Source organism: Chionomys nivalis, chromosome 24, assembly GCF_950005125.1.
Source record: "Chionomys nivalis chromosome 24, mChiNiv1.1, whole genome shotgun sequence".
Classification (NCBI taxonomy): domain Eukaryota; kingdom Metazoa; phylum Chordata; class Mammalia; order Rodentia; family Cricetidae; genus Chionomys; species Chionomys nivalis.
This window is the reverse complement of record NC_080109.1, coordinates 42976670-42992199: the sequence shown is the minus strand read 5'-3', so window position 1 is coordinate 42992199 and position 15530 is coordinate 42976670. Positions and strand designations below refer to the sequence as shown.

The 15530-nt window shown below is 41.4% G+C and overlaps 1 protein-coding gene across 6 annotated transcripts in view; it reads left to right on the top strand.

Moving 5' to 3' along the window:
* The window catches only part of Tnik (TRAF2 and NCK interacting kinase), a 385833-nt gene that overhangs the window by 227091 nt on the left and 143212 nt on the right, over positions 1 to 15530 (top strand). For all 6 annotated transcript variants that reach the window (XM_057756804.1, XM_057756803.1, XM_057756801.1 and 3 more), the window contains exons 3-4: positions 418 to 474; positions 12798 to 12923. In XM_057756804.1, the coding sequence (XP_057612787.1) occupies positions 418 to 474; positions 12798 to 12923 (183 nt within the window). The remainder of the gene's footprint in view (positions 1 to 417; positions 475 to 12797; positions 12924 to 15530) is intronic.

Here is a 15530-nt window from a genome sequence, read left to right as displayed (position 1 = left end):
ACCACTAATCCCTGTTCCCAGCCCAAAATGCAAAATGTTTTAAGAACTAAAAAAACAGTCTCTTAAGTTTTGTAAATTCTGCGATTTACTTGTCCCCTCCATCCAGGCTGCTCTCTACTTCTGCGTGAATCTGCTACTCACAAAGCCCTTATCGAGTACTTTTCATAGAAAGAAAACTGAATTGTCCAGCATTTCCATTCAGAATAGGACATAATAGGACACAATGTTTTAAAGAAAAAAATACTAACTAGAATTAGATCTTCAAAGCGTTTCTGTTGTCTATCTCTGTTTTCGTCGGTCTGGTTTTAGCATACTATAACATTGATCCAGGCATTAATCTTTACATGGTTGGAACAGAAAACTAACACTGTTCATCACAATTCAGTCTTTTGAAATTATGTTTTTTTTTTCTTTCAGGGTCGTCATGTCAAAACAGGACAGCTTGCAGCCATTAAGGTTATGGACGTCACAGGGGTAAGGCATTTTTTTTTTAATCACGTCATCTCATTAGCTATACAGTTGTAGCAAAGATGTGAGTGACAGGAAAAAATATTTGCCAGAAAAGCGATCTTTCTAAATATTTCAGAACCTTTCACATTTGTGATTCATGTGAAGAAATAAGAACTGCAATAGCCAACTGAGCAGGCCAAGAATAAATCATTCCGATTAAATTCAGTACTACGCATTGCCTCAGGCAGTTAGACGAATACTGTGTGCCAATAATTTACATAAACATAACCATAGACATTTGCATTTGAAGGAGAAGCAAGGATTCCAAAGTGTTAGAAGTATACCACTGAGGTTACAAAGAAGAGATGGGGCTTCACTGTTTGCCTAAAGGGAAGATCTTGGATAGTTGTAAAATTCTCATGCTACATTTAAAATGAACATTTTCTGAAATAAAATATTTTTGACCAAGTAATCATCCACACATTCCTATTTATTAGAGAGCAATTCTAAACCAAACTTCTGCGTGGATGATCAAAGCAATCTAATATTCCTTTAGTCTTTGCACTAAATACAATCTAATGCTTTCAATTTTTTTTGCTTGGTCTAATTTAAAATATTTTAATAACTTTTCAAGATTGTGGAATGGAAGTCAGATTTTAAAGGATTCATCGAACATCAAAAACATGTTAATAATATTCTATTGTCCTGGGAAATTTTCTATGTTGTCTCTCTTTTTATGTTGTACATGAAAGCTGAAAGACCAAAGTCTCCATTTGGTCAAGTAAAATACTGAATATAAGCAGTCATCAGTGAATGAGTCACACAGAGATATCAATAACCAAGAAACAGATTTTAGAGAGAGAGAGAAAGGGTACACAGTTTGTCTGCACGTTAGCTGTAAATTCACAGGAGTCTGTTAACTCTGGTAATTATGGGTGTTGTAAGGCTCACCAGAAAACCTATCACAATCTGTAAATATCACACATAGGATCAGTTGTTTGCTTATTCCTTCTTCATTATTGATCTACTTTGCCCTCTAAATTATACTTTACAGTATAATAATTAATTACATATATATTACAGTATAATAATTAATTCTAATGATTAATAAAAGGAAAATCTTGTTCCTGTATTTATTACCAGTTGAGTGACACCCTAAAATGTTTACTAAGAGATGTGTGGTTTTGTGTTTCTTTTTACGGTCTTTGGTACATTCAGTTTAGGTGTTGCAAACTAATTCAAATATTTGACCTCAATTGTTAATTACATCACTTGGCATTGACTAAGAAATGCCCATGGATTATTTAAATTAGCGGTTTGCTCTGCCACTTGAAATAGAGGATTAAGCATGGTCAAAGGTGTCTTCTTTTTCACCATGTTGAAAAGAGTCTAGAGGCTGACAGTTATGGTGGCTACTGTTAATTGTAAAGCTGATAAAAATCTAGAATCTCTGGAGAGACAGGCCTCTGAGCATGCCTGTGGGGATTGTCTTGATTGTGTTAGTTGAGATGAGAAGACCTGCCCTCTCCGGGTGGCACCATTCCCCTGGTTGGGATTCGGGACTATGAAATAAAGAGAACTGAGCAGCAGCGTGAATCCATGACTTTCTGGCTCTTATTCTGGGTATCATGTGACCAGCTGCTCCACACTCCTGCCTCCGTTACTTTCCGGCCTTGGGCTGAACCATTTAACAGTGACCTCAACTAAAGCCACCTTCCATAATTTGCTTTTAACAGAGAATTTATCAAAGCAGCTAGGAGAGAAAGGAGGACAACAGTGTGGGGTGGTTGGACAGCAGTGTGCTTTATCCTTCTGCTTTGTCACTTTAACTCACAGCCTCCCTGCCTGTGAGAATCTCCATGGACTTTATCCATCAGTGAAAACTGAGGTGGCATTCTTCTTGAATGTCTATCAACGTGTCTAGTTAAAATTACAGGTTCTGTGGAATGGGGTCCACAAGGCCTTACCCCGAACTGAGGATGCACAGTTGTGGCTTCTGGGGAAGGGAGAGGGAGTTTCCTTGCAGGATGTGGCTCCTGGTGGGTCATCTGCACATCCGGAGGATGGCTCCACATTCAGGGGTACCCAGACAGCACAAATTACAAAGAGGACACAGAAGTAGGGGTGGGGGGGGGAATCTGGGAGGAGTTAAGGGAGAAATTGGGGCAAATATAATCAAAATGTGTTGTATAAACTTTTCAATAAATTAACTTTATTATTTTTTAGAAGAAGAAATATATAGGTCCTAAGGGGGTCCAGAAGGAATAGGAGGGAAGATGTGTAGGCTGTATAAAATCTAAATACAGTATAAACTTACATGAAATCACCAGAAGAAAAAGAAAATATAGTTCTTCTAAGTTAGAAGTGAAGGAGTAGATATTGGAATAGTGAATCAGCAGGATATGACACAAAAGTCAAAATCTGGTATAGTGAACCTCTAATAATAGAGGTTATATATTTATAAATAAATATATGCTTATAATATATACATAAGCCTTTTACAAAGCCCCACTACAAAATGAGTTCAATTTTGTTTAGCGGACCTCCTGTTGTCCTTTGATTGAGTCACCTTTCTGCACACTAAGATGCTCTTTGTGTCTTAGTGACTAACGGCTGTCATGAGTCTGAGGTGGCCACACTGTGGATTAGATTCTGTTGTATGGCTCTGTGGCCGCTGAGTTTCACTGACATCATGGACGGGAACGCATAAAATTGCTTACTGACGTGAAAGTGGGATTTGGGGACAATGACCACCACTTTCCTAGTTCTTACCTTTCCTGGGGAGTCTTTAAATTATTCCAGGAACCACGGTTAGTGTTGCTGGGCCACCTTGCTTACAATAAAAGAAAATTGTCGCTCAGTTATATAGCCTGGCATTGGCACTTTCAGGATATGGAATATCAGTTAGCCTTTCTCAGCTGGGTTTCTGTTGGCAAGTAAGCCCTTTGAAAAATTATTTGCTGCTAGACAGAGACTGCCATTCTGCATGTGTTGGAGTCCAGCCCGTTTCATACCACAGGCGTTTCATGGTATATGAGCTGGGTTCTCCTGGAGAACCCATTTTCAGAAGAGCTGGCTGCGTTTCTGTGATTTAGTCACAGCATTGACTCTTATTTAACCACTGACCCTCAACAAAGGCAGATGTGCTGTACAGCAGGAAATGGGTTTATTATTGCCCTGCTGTCTGAGGCAGGATCCAGTGAGCCTCGCGTCATGTCCCTGCCCGTCACAGTCAACGACAGCTCTTCCTCTGGTAAACTCTGGTGTTCCCTTTAAGAGGCAATTGATTCCATTTCGCCACGCTATCTTCTGTGTGTTATGGAGTCCAGTGCAAACGCTCCTCAACAATTATTTGAATTGTGTTCATTATGACTGTTCTGTTCAAAGCTAGGATGAGTTCGCGAAGGTCATCTTTGTTGATTGTGTTCTGTGACCTTCTGCGAAGTGACTGCAGTTTATTGCAATGAAATTGATGATGACACGAGCTTGAAATTAATTTTCAAATTTTTGATTTTATTCTATATTGCTTCCACTTTTAGAAAAGAGTCACAGAGTAGACCAAATGCAGAGCTCATGCTCTTCTAGTTTTAGCGCTTGAACACCTCAAAATTTGCCAAATTGGCTTTAGAATTGCTGCTTACACTCTGTCTTGGTCTTCAGAGTCCTTTTAGGTTGCCTAAATCATTATGAAAATTTTCCCATTGTGAGAATTCCTTCACTGCTTCATATGAATCTCCAATTTTCCCTAAAAGAGCTGGGAGGACCTAGACCCGTCAGCCTGCGTGAGTGGCCCCTCAGTAGCTCTATGGTGTCCACAATGCATGGAGATTCCCAGGCCTGCTGTAGAATCCTCTCTGGCTCTCCCCTTTAACAAGCTCCTTAAGAGACACACTGGGGCGGGAGCGACAGCTCAGCAGTTAGGAGTAGAGAGTGCTCTCCCAGAGCACCCGAGTGTGTTCCTGTACTCACAGTGTGGGCAAAGCACAGCTACATCTGTTCTGGGTGGGCTCCTGACACTCACATACTTCTACCCACATGAAGACACACATGCATGCTTGTCATTAACAAGAATAGAGATAATTCTTTTCCAAAGAGAGAAAGAGGCCACACTACCAAAGATGATGATGGGCTTTCCTTCCCTGGGATTGTATAGATACTTTTTCTCTGGTCACCAGTGTGATGAGACTGGGGGTCCTTGATTGTAAATGTTCCCCATCTAAAGTGAAGGCTATTGGTGTAGATTAATCCCTTTACGGCAACAGCCTAAATCAAATCTAAGACATACTGACATAATAACAATTTCTAAGCTTTCACCTTTATACTGACCAATCATGGCTGCATTAACCAAAGCATTTTGAATTTTAGTACTATCCTCATTCACACTAAAGGAAGCTGAAAAGTGAATTTACTAGCTTGTATACATTAAACACACACGCACACTCACAAAACTCAGCTAGGTCCACTGACTCCTATTCTGCCCCTCATCTTTGTTAGGCTACCAAGTTCGTGGCTCTGTGAGTTCTTCATAGTTTAATTTCTTCAGCAGTGCTTTGGCTGTTTTCTTTTCTCCTTTTTAAATTTTTTTTTTAATATTTGGTTTTTCAAGACAGGTTTTCTCTATGTAACAGCCCTAGTTATTCTGAACTAGCTCTTGTAGACCAGGCTGTCCTCGAACTCATGAAGATCCATCTGCCTCTGCCTCCCAAGTACTGGGATTAGAGGTGTGCACCACCACCACCTGTCATGTTTTCTTAATGACTTGAATCTTTTGTGTTTCTCTTTATGAAGGTCCCCTCTGACTTAAAACCTACTGACTGGAAAGAGTTCTCTAGTTGGCGATAGGAACCACGTGCTGCCCCTCGCAATAGCCAATCATAGATGGCTAGTACAGAGCCTGGCGTGTGGCGGGTTCTCTGTAAAATAACACATAGGTGCAAATAGAAGAGAGCAGAGAACTGGACCAGAGTGAAATCCAAGTTGCAGGTCACAAAAACATTGGTAGCTACTTTTCCTGACAACCAGAACCAAGTGGAGAAAAATGATCAATGGCTGTGCTCCCACAGGTGGAAAAGGTCACTCACTTGTACTCCCGTAGCTGTTGCTGAACTGCGGGTCTAAGATACAAGGCATCTCATTTCCAGTGGACATCAGTCAATTGACCGAATGAATGGCATCATTGCAAGGGCTGAAAAGGAGACGTATGGGAAGAGAAAACCCTACAAATGGTCAGTCTTGCCCGATCAGATATCTCCTAGCTGGGATATTTAGGACATGCTGGGCCTATGGCTTATCTTCTCTATGCTCCACCACTAAGTGTAAATAATACATCTCCTTTCATGTAGTTAGGCTGAGAACCAAAGCTACTCATGTGCAAAGTGCTTTCTATGTAGAGCGTGGTGGCATTTCTGTGTCTCTTGCAGACAGATACGTATCTTTTTCTCCATAGCACAATGACCCTCTTAGGAAGCAATACACAACACCCCCATCCACATAAAGGCCTTGGAAGACATGAATTTTTTTTTTTCTGTGAGAAAATGACTCCATTCCCAATCACATATACCTTGTTTTCTCACCCTCTCCATCAGTGATATCACCGCCATTTGATCTCTGAACTCGGCTCAAATGTGTGTTTCTTGGTGCCATGAGTCCAGCTTCCACATAGCCTCAGGAAGGCATTCGTGTGTGTTTCTTGTGCTTTCTCTTTGTTTCTTTTTGTTATATTTTCTTAAAATTCTGGGTTTTGCCTGTTTGATTTCTGAAGAGAGATAAAGAAGGCATGGGATTGGAAGAATGAGGAGGTAGGAAGGATCTGAGAGGAGAAGAGGGAGTGAAAATCACGATCAGAATATATTATATGAAAATTTTATTTTGCTATAAATTAGTAATAAATAAATAAAAGCAACCCTCAAACTACTTATTGTGCACCAACTAAAAATTGTACACTAAAAAATGTCAATCTCCTTTTTGGCTTGCTAGGTAGCTTCACTTGTACACCGAATACTGTTATGTGTGAAAACTTTATTGAAGTTTTCAAGTAGACACTTTAAAAACAACTTTGACTCTTTGCAGCTATTTAAGAAAATGCAATTTTTTCTTCTATCTTTGGATATGAAACAAAACAAAAAGAAAGTAACACACAAAAGGCAATGGGACTTTAAATTTCAGAAGTTTGAACTTTACATTTCTTTGTTGTCATTGTTGTTGAAGATAATTTTTTTATATAATATATTCTGATCATGGTTTCCTCTCTCCCTACGCCTCACAGAACCCCCACCTCCCTACCCGCCCAACGCCTTACCGTCTTTCTCTCACTTCAGGGAAAAACAAGCAAATAAAAAGGAAACAAAATATAATTCAATAAAGATAAATTACTATAATTAAAAATAAGAATTCAATAAAATAAAAAATATTAGCAAAGAGAAAGCATAATGTATACACGCACCCAATAAAAAACATAAAGTCAGAAACCATAATAGATAAACAAAAGAACAGTAGACGAAAAATTGCCAAAGAGGTATGAGAAAAACGCCTACAAAAATGCCATCGAACCATTTTGTGCTGTCACCTACTGCTGGCCAAGGGGCCTGTCCTTAAGTGTGGTTTGTAGACCCAGTGAGACTCCACTGGGGAAAACTAAGTTTTCCTTTGCAAATGAATATCTGTTGGAGGTAGCTTCTTGGTTAAGGATGGGAGTCCATGACTACCTCCTTACTCAACAATGGGGCCTCATCTGGCTTGAACCTGTGTAGGCCATGGAATACTACCAATCTCTGTGAATTTCTGTGTACATCAGTCCTATGTCTGGAAGGCCCTGTCAGCTGTGACTGGAAGACACTCTTTCCTTGATGTCGTCCACCCTAGCTTGGATGTTTTTTACGATCTTTCTACCTACTCTTCCACGCAACTCCTCGAGCCCTGAGGGAAGGCATTTAGGACTGAGTGTTCCCAGGTCTCTTCCTGCACATCGTGCAGTTGTGGGTCTCTGTATTAGTCTCATCCACTGGAGAAGGAAGCTTCTCTGATGGTGACTGAGCAGGACACTGATGTGTGGCTATAGCAGAGTGTTGTTAGGAGTCATTGTATTTGCTATGTTCTTTAAGCAGACAGCAGAATTCAGTTTTCTCCTAGGTCTATCTAGTCTTAGGTTCCTGGCTACCCAACTGATGTCAGGCAAGGGTTCCATCTCCTGAAGTAGGGCTTAAACCCAGACAGTGGTTGGTTACTCCCACAAAATTTGTACCACTATGGCTCAGGTGTATCACGCAGGGAGGTCAACATGGTAGATGGCAGGGTTGTAGATAAGTTAGTGGTGACCTTTCTTCTCTGGTAGCAGGGTATATTTCAGTGTTACGAACACTTGTCAGCATGGGTGAAGGCTCTAGGCACAGGTTTGACTTTGCAGAGTTCAATAAGATATATAAACATTGTCTTTAGCAATAGGGCCTTACCAGCATTTAGTAGAGAGTAGCCAATAGCCTTGGTGCCAGCATGAATTGTTTGGGGCTTTCCATGTGGCCCCTTTGTTCAATGACTCAACTAGATACACCTCATTTATGGCACTGGCCGCTTCTCTTGGTGGTGAGAGACTTCTAGTTGGGGCATTGTCTCCTCTATCTGTCAGTTCCACTTAACTTTTGCATTTTTCCACTTTATTAAAAATAGATTCTTTTCCTATACAACATATTCTGAATATAGTTTTCCCTTCCTCTACTTTTCCAAGTTCTGTCCACTTCTTCCCCCATCCACATTCACATTTCTTAATATCCCTTTGGCCATACTAGTTACCTGCCAGGTTCGGCTTCAAGGAGAAGTTTAATGAACTCTTGGTTGTAGGGAAGAGGAACCAAATGTTATGTTCATTTCTTCTCAGTTTACCACGATTACCAAACGCTGAGTAGATCCCTCTGATAAGAGACCACATGGTTTTTACATTAATAGGAAAGCTATGCTCAAGTAAGCATTCATCACTTCTGAAGCAGCTTCAATAGTTCCTGTTCACATTCATAGCTGGAGATAACTGATATCAGGAGAGTTTAAATGCCATGCCTGAAGTTAACACAATGAATCAGACGAGATTTTGAAGTCTTCTGTTTGAAGTGTTAGAGCTTTGTGAAGTAATGGACTCGGCTTGTTAGATTACCCTTTCCTTAAAGCGGAGACAACTTGGTGCCGTTATTCTATTTTCAGTATGATCCAGTAACCATTAATTTTCCAGTGAGCTTGTCCCCTACGCTCATGGCTTAGGATGTAAAAATAGTTCATTTGCACAGCAGAGCGTGTTCCTCCAATTGAAACCGTTGAGTCTAAGGCTGAGGAGACAGTTCAGTCAGTAGGGGACTTATGTTGGAAGCATGAGGCCCTAAGTTTATCCCAGAACTCATGATAGTGTGGTAGTGTGTGCTTGTAAACCCTGCGCTGGAAGGTAGAACTAGGTGGATTCTTTGGTTTTGCTGAATATCCAGCTTAGACTGTTTGCCACAGTCCAGGGCAGTGAGACACCCAATATGAAGAACAAAAGGTGGGTGGAGTCTGTGGAATGGCACCTAAGGGTGTCCTCTGACCTCCACATGGACACAAATGTGTGTACTGGCACACACAAAACAAAGAGCAAAGGGGGAGGGAAATGGGAGGCTGGAAGGAGGCAGAAATTTTTTTTTCAATAAAAAAAATAAAGTAAATTAAAAGTACGACAAAAAAACCAAACAAACAAAAAAACAAAAAACAAAGAGCAAAAACATAAGCCTTGTTGCATCTAGCTTTTGCCTCAATTGCTCTATCTCTTGGGGAGTCTTATGCCTCCCTGATCTCCCTGGGCCACACTGTGAGGCTGAAATGCTTGCAGTGTAGCTGTATGAGCTCCTGTTGTCAGTTGTAGCCTGGAAGCTGTAATAAGTGACATGCTCGCTTAGAAGACCATCGACGGTTGAGATCAAGGTTATGTATTGGGACGACATACTGGTTATAGATCCAGAGCCCCACAATTGTGTTTGGAAACAATGCAACTTAAATTTCAGATTCAAGTGACTGCTGCTTCTGCTCAATGAACCTTGTTCCCTCTTGGTTGTGTTGCCATTGATGCGAGGAGTAGCCGCCAGGTTTATTTTGTGTCTCACTTTGTAACCTTCATATGTCTTACTTAGGCAGCACAAAAACTCAACTTGTAATATCTGCATTTCATTGTAGTTGTGAAAACCCAGTTCCAAAACAGTAAGTTACTGTTACTGTTGGAATCAAAAAGGGTTGATTCCAAACTTAGCATGTACACTAACTACCCTATCTCACTGTTATTGATGCTTTCTTCATGGCCAGTCGGCTCAGTTTACCTTTACGTAGTGATGCAGCCCTTGTTCTCGCCTTCCATTCTCTTATTTGAGATTTAATGACATACTGAATGACACGGGGGCTTCACTGTTCTTAATGGCATGCTCAGCCCTCTTCAGGCATATCCATCACACATGCTCTTGTCGAGAACCCAGAGGCAGGCTGCAAAGACTTGTAGAGCCTGTCTGTCTTCAAGTGCGTCTGCGAGTGAGTCTGCCGGGTGCAGCGGAAGTGATCTATGTCTTTCATTACCGGCATAATTCCCTTTTAATGGAAGTAGCCACCTGTACCCTCAGGATGGTTGTCCTCTTTGTAATGAGGCTCCCCAAGTGGAATGAGGCTCACATCCTTCACAGAGAATAAGAAGAGCTGATTTCCACCACAGTACAGTGAGCATGCCAGGACCCCCAAGAACTTGAGAGTCTTTAAGTCATTCTTTCTGTAGCAGTGGGGTCTTGGCAGCAGCTGCAGGGAGGAATACCTTGGTCAGCAATGCTTCATCTACCTCCTGCCTCACCGGCCAGCCCAGCTCCCCCCATTCTCACTGTTAGAGCCATGCACCTCCTTAGCTCAGCACCCCAACTCTTGATCTATTTTGAGATTACCTAGTTTTTTATTTAGTTAAGCTACATAATGCATGTGCTTTTGTTCTAAGTTTACAATTTTCTAGGTTTTGTTTTCCTCCCAGTGAACTTGTTTTGTTTGTTGTTATGTTTTGTTCTGTCTGGTGTGGTTGGGCAATGTTCACCTTCATCACTCCTTCTATTGTCTTCTGCTCAGTTGGTCGACCCTACTGCTGTTCCTAGTGCCGGTCCTCTCGCAGGCATTTGTTTCTGCAACCACACATCAAAAGGACTTCTGATTGGTACAGGGGATAAAATACTGAACGAATACAGGCAAGATTTCTGTGGTGACAATGGATGGGTAGGAGTTGAAAAGCTGATTGGGTGTTACGAGGGTCATATAATCTAAGTGGGTAGTACCAAGGCAGGCAGATCAGGAAGCTCTTCTGGGAAGAAACATTAGAGCTGATATATAAAGCAGAAGAGAGTTGAGCATGGAATAGACACAAAAGTATCAGTACAGTTACAGCACAGAGTCACACACACACACACACACACACACACACCTCATTCAGTGTGAAGAATAATACAGGGAGATGGCAGGACTTATGAGTGGGGCCCTGACGTGGCCTTGGGGCATCAAGGAAGACATCCATCCTTGGGAGTAGAAATCAAGTTCCCTCGATATTAACATGTTAAAGTTATGGGAAGGGAAGAAAAGAGCATGCACAGGAGGCTCTGGAAGAACCCTGTATTGTCCACATGTAGCGCAAGGTGCAAAGACACATGGCACAGTTGGTTGAGTCATGATAACATGACATCTTGCTCATGACCACCCTGTCTCAGTTGCCCTGGTGCAGAGGCTTCCCACCAAGTTCAGAAAGGGAACTGTGTTCTGCAGTGCAACTGGAGTGTGCATACACATAAAGTCAGATTGTGAGTGCACACGCATAAAGTCAGATTGTGAGTGCACACACACATAAGGTCAGATTGTGGAGTGCACACACATAAGATCAGATTGTGAGTACACACACATAAAGTCAGATTGTGAGTGCACATGCATAAAGTCAGATTGTGAGTGCACGCACACATAAAGTCAGATTGTGAGTGCATGCACACATAAAGTCAGATTGTGAGTGCACACGCATAAAGTCAGATTGTGAGTGCACACATACATAAGATCAGATTGAGAGTACACACACATAAAGTCAGATTGTGAGTGCACACACATAAAGTCAGATTGTGAGTGCACATACACATAAAGTCAGATTGTGAGTGCACATACACATAAAGTCAGATTGTGAGTGCACACACACATAAAGTCAGATTGTGAGTGCACACACACATAAAGTCAGATTGTGAGTACACATACACATAAAGTCAGATTGTGAGTGCACACACATAAAGTCAGATTGTGAGTACACATACACGTAAAGTCAGATTGTGAGTGCAAACACATAAAGTCAAATTGTAAGTGCACGCACACATAAAGTCAGATTGTGAGTGCACACACATAATGTCAGATTGTGAGTGCAAACACATAAAGTCAAATTGTAAGTGCACGCACACATAAAGTCAGTTTGTGAGTGCACACACATAAAGTCAGATTGTGAGTGCACATACACATAAAGTCAGATTGCGAGTGCACACACACGTAAGGTCAGATTGTGAGTGCACACACACGTAAGGTCAGATTGTGAGTGCACACACACGTAAGGTCAGATTGTGAGTGCACACACACGTAAGGTCAGATTGTGAGTGCACACACACGTAAGGTCAGATTGTGAGTGCACACACACAGAAGGTCAGATTGAGAGTGCACACACACATCTAGTTAGTGGACTCTAAGTGGAAACTGCACGAAACTGTGTGTCAGGAAACTTTCTCTGTGGAGTCTTTTATGTCCGCACTGTGTTTCCCCCTCTTCTTTCATGTCGAGCTTCCTGAAGGTGAGGAGGACTCCCGCTTTGTGAACTCCTTCAGATCTTGAGAACTCGCCTTGCCCCCTCTCCCATCTGGCTTTCATTGGCTTCCGTCAAGGCACTTCAATAAAAGGACACCTCAAAGGAACTGTGCCTGACTAAATGCAAATCTGAGATCATGTGTTTTCCCTTTCTTTGTCCTCAGCCTTCCCCAGGTGAATGTGAGCAGCTTGAGGACCAGAGAGAGACGCTTCCCTTGAGCTGACTGCAGGTCTTATCTGGTAGCCTCTAGGTGAAGCGATGGACTCTCTTCTGTCCCCCCAGCTGATGACATGTTGTCTGTTAGCTATACAAAGAGACGACTCCACGCAGCCACCAATGAGTTATGTTGTAAACAGTTTCATTCTTAACCAAACAACATAATCATCCTCTGTAAACAGCTAAGGAAAAGACTAATCATACATCATTGCTGTCTATAGTATTGAGCAGAATTCTCCAAGTAACTGGATTTTCACACCCACTATTTATTGTTGCAAAACAGGATGAAGAGGAAGAAATCAAACAAGAAATTAACATGTTGAAGAAATATTCTCATCACAGGAACATCGCAACATACTACGGTGCTTTCATCAAAAAGAACCCTCCGGGCATGGATGACCAGCTATGGGTATGTAGCACTATGCAGATGTGCATGCCTCTATCCCCTGGAGGACTTGATGGGGCGGCCTGACATTAGGTTTTCAAAACACTGTATTTTCAAGGTTTTTTCCCTTTCTTGAATATATATATATATGCATATATATATAATTTTTATTATCTATAAATCTTTCTTCTATCTCTTTAAAAATAAACTTACTCATTTATTTGCTTGGCATGTGCATGTGTCTGTGGATGAGCACATGTATGTACAGGCATGGTGAAGTCAGAGGTCAATATCAAGTACCTTTCTCTGTTGATGGTCACCTTGGTTTTTTTTCTCTTTCTTTCTTTTTCTTTCTTTCTTTCTTCCTTCCTTCCTTCCTTCCTTCCTTCCTTCCTTCCTTCCTTCCTTCCTTCCTTTCTTCCTTTCTTTTTAGACAAGGTGTCTCCCTGAAGCTGGTGCTGCCTGTTTTAGCTACTCTGGCTGGCTAGGGAGCTCGTAGGATCCCACTGTCTACTCACTCACTACCCCAGGGCTGGGGTTAGCAGACAAAACCACTATGTGCCCAATCCTTTCCATGCTGGTGCTGAGACCTCAGCTCAGGTCCTCCTGCTTGTACAGGAAGCACTGTATCCACAGAGCCTTGTTGCAGTGCCCTCCACAGCTACGTGCTAATTCCCGTTTCTCCTCACCTGTTGGCAATCTTTTATAGCATTGTCATATTTTAGGCACGGTGCTATCTACTGTCTATGAATCATATGACATTTTCCCATTCACTGAGATAGGAATCATCGGTCTCCTCTCTTTCTCTGTTTTTTGTTTTCAGCTTCATTTCTGAAACAATGCTTCTAAGATTTGCAGGGAGGACAATCAGTTGTCTCGTGGTCTGTGTGGTGGAACTGAAACAAGCTCTGACTGAACTCTGGGTGACTGAGGTGCTTTGCCCTTCCTGAACTTGCCCCTCACCCCGCTTCAGTAGTTTTGTGTCCCAGTCCTTTGAGAGAGCTATGGTTGTCTGACCCACGGATGACGACTGAGAGTTGTTGTACCCGTAATGTTCAGGGCAGATTGTCTTTTCCACCTTGTGGTCTCAGACACAGCAGCTTGTTAGTCACTTGCTCCTTCCCTGGGTACACTGCCATCTCGGTCGATGACATGAAAGGAATTTACCTCTTTTGCCAATCTTATGAATCAGCCTCAGGACAGCCCATTCAGTGGCAGGTGGACCAGTCGGTCTGCTTCTCTTCATCTCTTGGGTCTTTGCTGCTTTCATGTGATGCTTTTGGATTGATGGCTCTGAAAATTATTGCCTTGCTCATCTTCCGGAGTTCTCGTTAGTGTCTAACACACAAAAGCCCGAGTGGTTGTCTACCAAACGCCAAGGATTGGGATACACTGTGTGGTGGCTCCGATGATGAACATGGACATTTCTCCAGGCTCAGTCTTGATGGAAGTTACTCTGCTGATGCATGTGACATGTGAAATCTAACCGAGATGGCAAAAAAAAAAAAAAAGTATCCAGTATATATACGCACATGCTGCCAGAAAAGACGTGATGACGTCAGCTCCAGCACTAAGCGTGTAGATGTGAAAAGAGCTTCCAGGAAATTTTCCCCATAGGGTCCATCTCCAAGTTTAACATAAAGGTACACCATAAGGCAATTAAAGAATGATGGCGGTGATTTGATATACCACATGGTTTCTGTAAATGTTACATTCAATTTAACTGTAGTCTCTACATGTAGAGTAATATGGGCATGAAGGTTGGAAAATAAAGTAATCGGAGAAAATCAACGTCAAGCACACTCATATGAGACATGACAAGGAGATGAGCCAAATCAAACCTTGAGGGACTTGATTACGTAGCTTTTAAAAATCATTACAAAAATAAAATAGAGATGTAAGTCACTAATTTAGGAAAAATATCCATTTCTTATATGATGGGCAGAGTGTAACAGCCTTCAGATAGGAAGGGTTTGCAGCAATCAAATGGGGAAGAGTGGGAAACTACACTAGAAAGGCCAGTGAAGGCCAAGGCTGCAGCTACAGTGTTAGGAATCAGTTACCAATAAAGATGCCTTTAAAAAAAGTTACTCCTGTGGATAATGTAAACACAGAGACCCAGCAAGAATTCAGTGCAATTTCCCACATACAAGATTAGCAGATAGTTTCCAGGACCTACTACTATTTCTTAGGTACTATTCCTACCTACTACTCACGGGAATACACATTGCTGCCACTTAACCCAAGGACAGTTAGAATACACGTAAAACATCTCTCTCTCTCTCTCTCTCTCTCTCTCTCTCTCTAACACACACACACACACACTCACAGAAAGAAAAACGTTTACACATATATAATGCATATGTTTGTATATACATGCATGCATATATATTCCAAGAGAAGTACCTAAGTTTTGAGGCAGTATTTACTTAAGCGGAAATTTATTGAAGGGAAATATTTACATAGCTACATAAATAAATTAATCAATGAGAAATTTACTTAACTATACAGTTAATTAAACTACACATAAATTTATTCTTATGAATGGATAAACAGTAACTATTGCAATAAGATTATAAAGTCTTAAAGGTCATAATTAAATACAATATTTTTCATTTTTGTAAGAAAGAA